The sequence below is a fragment of the Wasmannia auropunctata genome, unplaced genomic scaffold (assembly GCF_000956235.1).
Source record: "Wasmannia auropunctata unplaced genomic scaffold, wasmannia.A_1.0 LD272485.1, whole genome shotgun sequence".
Taxonomy (NCBI): Eukaryota; Metazoa; Arthropoda; class Insecta; order Hymenoptera; family Formicidae; genus Wasmannia; species Wasmannia auropunctata.
This window is the reverse complement of record NW_012090405.1, coordinates 1-2,360: the sequence shown is the minus strand read 5'-3', so window position 1 is coordinate 2,360 and position 2,360 is coordinate 1. Positions and strand designations below refer to the sequence as shown.

The window sequence follows — 2,360 nt, the reverse complement described above, 5'->3', positions numbered from 1 at the left end:
TTTGATCGGGCATTGAAATCCCCCAGTATCAGTAGTGGGCGATTCAAGTACCCTCTTACCGCATCTCCGAGCTCCGCCAGGTACATCCTGAATTGGTTTATACTCTTGTTGGGCGAAAAGTAACATGATGCCACAACTAATCCTCCCCAAGAAGCCACCACAAAACAGTCCCCTGTCTTCAGGACCGAGGCGGTGCCCGTTCTTTCGCCTACGGGCCAGTGCATCGCCGCCATTGGGGTTGGTTCGCTGGAACGTGCCCATCTCGCATTGTTTGGTATTCTGTGAGGCTCCGATATGCAGGCCAGTCCGCAGTCTTGTTCTCGCATAGTTTGAATCAGCAAGTCTTGGGCCCCGCTTGATCTGTTCAGATTAGCCTGAATGATCTTTACGCTGTCAGGCATTTATTTATTTAGTCCTCTGTTCTTCGGCCACATTACTCCGATTGGCCTGAACTTTTCCGCGCCTTGGGCTCCCACTCTGGGTCCTTCTTGGTGGGCATGGCGGACAGACCTCGGATCCCGCTCTGTGGTCGTATCGCAGGCCCTTCTCTTTGCACAGCGGGCACCGCGGTGGGCCACCGCATTCCCTCATGGTGTGGCCAGGCTCGCCACAGTTGAAACAGTTGTTAGCTCTATCAATTTCGCTTGGGCAGTTATCCCTAACGTGACCCGTGGCAAAGCACTTGAAGCACTGGAGGGGCCTCCTTTTCAACAGCGCTACAAGTGCCGTGGACCATCCAGCTCTAATCTTTCCAGTTTCTGCAAGTCTGGTTGCCGCTTCCAGGGGGCACTGCAGCCAGACCGTCCTCATTCCATTTCTTGCCAGTCTGAATGAGCCTAGGCGGACGTTAGCCGCCTCACAACCACCCGCCCTGGCAACTGCCTCGATAAGTTCTTCAGTGGTTACGGAAGCATCCAGACCGGCCAACCTTACCTCTCCCCTCATCATGGGTCTTCTTATTTGGACGTTTAGTGTCCTTAAAAGGCCTCTTGCAGTTTTTTCGCCAGATTGTTTGCTGCCGGTGACGTATTATCGCCCGGTATTTCTATGAGGACACTGCCGCCCATCGTACTCCGCATCCTTGTTTCCTTTATACCGAGCTCGTCGAGAGCGATTTCATTTCTGGCCTTTCGTATGACCTCGGAATACGTTATTCCCTCCGGGCAGGAAATTGTAATCGCGGATGACCTAGGAGCCCGCACACGTGGGGTCCTAGCTACCCTTCTGTTCTCCTGCCCGCGGTTCACCTCCCTCCGTGTTTTTTCCTCCTGCCGCGGAACTTGTGCATCGCGGACTAATCGCGGTATCTCTCTTCTATCCTCCCTCTCCGGTAGAGGAGGGTAATCCGCCTGGTAAGCAGGCCTGTTCACTAATCCTGCGGTGTTTCCGGCTGGGTCCCTCAGCGTATTCCCACGGGTTCTTCGCGTTTGATTTTTTTGTCCTCTTGCGCTTTCTCTCCTTTGCGGTAACGGTATTTCGTCACCGGTTTCCGCCGCTTGGGAATCCACGGCGACTGAGGAAGATCCCCAGCCCTCCCCCTCTTGGGGAACTTCCCTAGCTGGGGGATTTCTTGTTTCCTCCCGCCTGTTCCTGCCGGTTCTCCTCGAACCTGGGAGTTGCGCCCAGATTGCGCTAGCCACCGCACCATTAATAATGTTGCCTAGCCTGTCGAGAAATTCCTCGTCCATTGTGCCCGAGGGTCTTTCTCGAGGTCTTGATGTCTCCCTGCTGTTCGTTCTTCGGCCCACGTTCTCTGATTGCAATTGTACCGATGCTTCACGGCTTCTATTCGTTTCCAGTCCCGGAGGGGGGTCTGGCGAAATCTCCATCCGGGCTGAGGAGGTCCCGGGTCTGGGGTCAGAATTCCCGGGAGGGCTCGCTCTTATACGGAGTCCGCTTGCAATTTCGTCCATCTGAACTTTCAAGCGTTGGTTCTCCTCTCTGAGGCCATTGATCTCACTCTGCATGTCTGTGAGCTTGGACCTCAGAAAGCCGACATCCCCCTCCTGTGAGGCTCTCATCGAAAGAATTTTTGTTGTTTCCGCAAGGGCAGCTACGTTGATCTTCATCTTTCTTGTGATAGATCCTTTCATGTTGCTTGACATCTTGCGACATTCCTCCATGTCATTAAGCCATTCCATGGCCACCGCTGCCATGTCTGCTGACGAGAGGAGCTCTATATCCTGTAATTTGTGTGCCAGCTCTTTTCTCTGAAAATCAGAGAAACTCGAGATCGGGCTCACCTCCTCTTTATCCGTCTCAGGAGACGACAGTATCTTTTTTTCTCTTCTGGCCAATTCTCGGGGGAGGCCTGATCTTCCCGGAGGAAGAGGAGGTGGATCCCCTTCTAGGTCCAGTAC

General features: G+C 53.8%; 1 protein-coding gene across 1 annotated transcript; it reads right to left on the bottom strand.

Annotated features, from left to right (window-relative positions):
- Positions 1 to 405: 405 nt before the first annotated feature.
- LOC105462037 lies at positions 406 to 945 on the bottom strand. Its single transcript, XM_011708561.1, has one exon. The coding sequence runs from the start codon at positions 943 to 945 to the stop codon at positions 406 to 408; it is 540 nt and encodes a 179-aa protein (XP_011706863.1).
- Between the last annotated feature and the right edge of the window lie 1,415 nt (positions 946 to 2,360).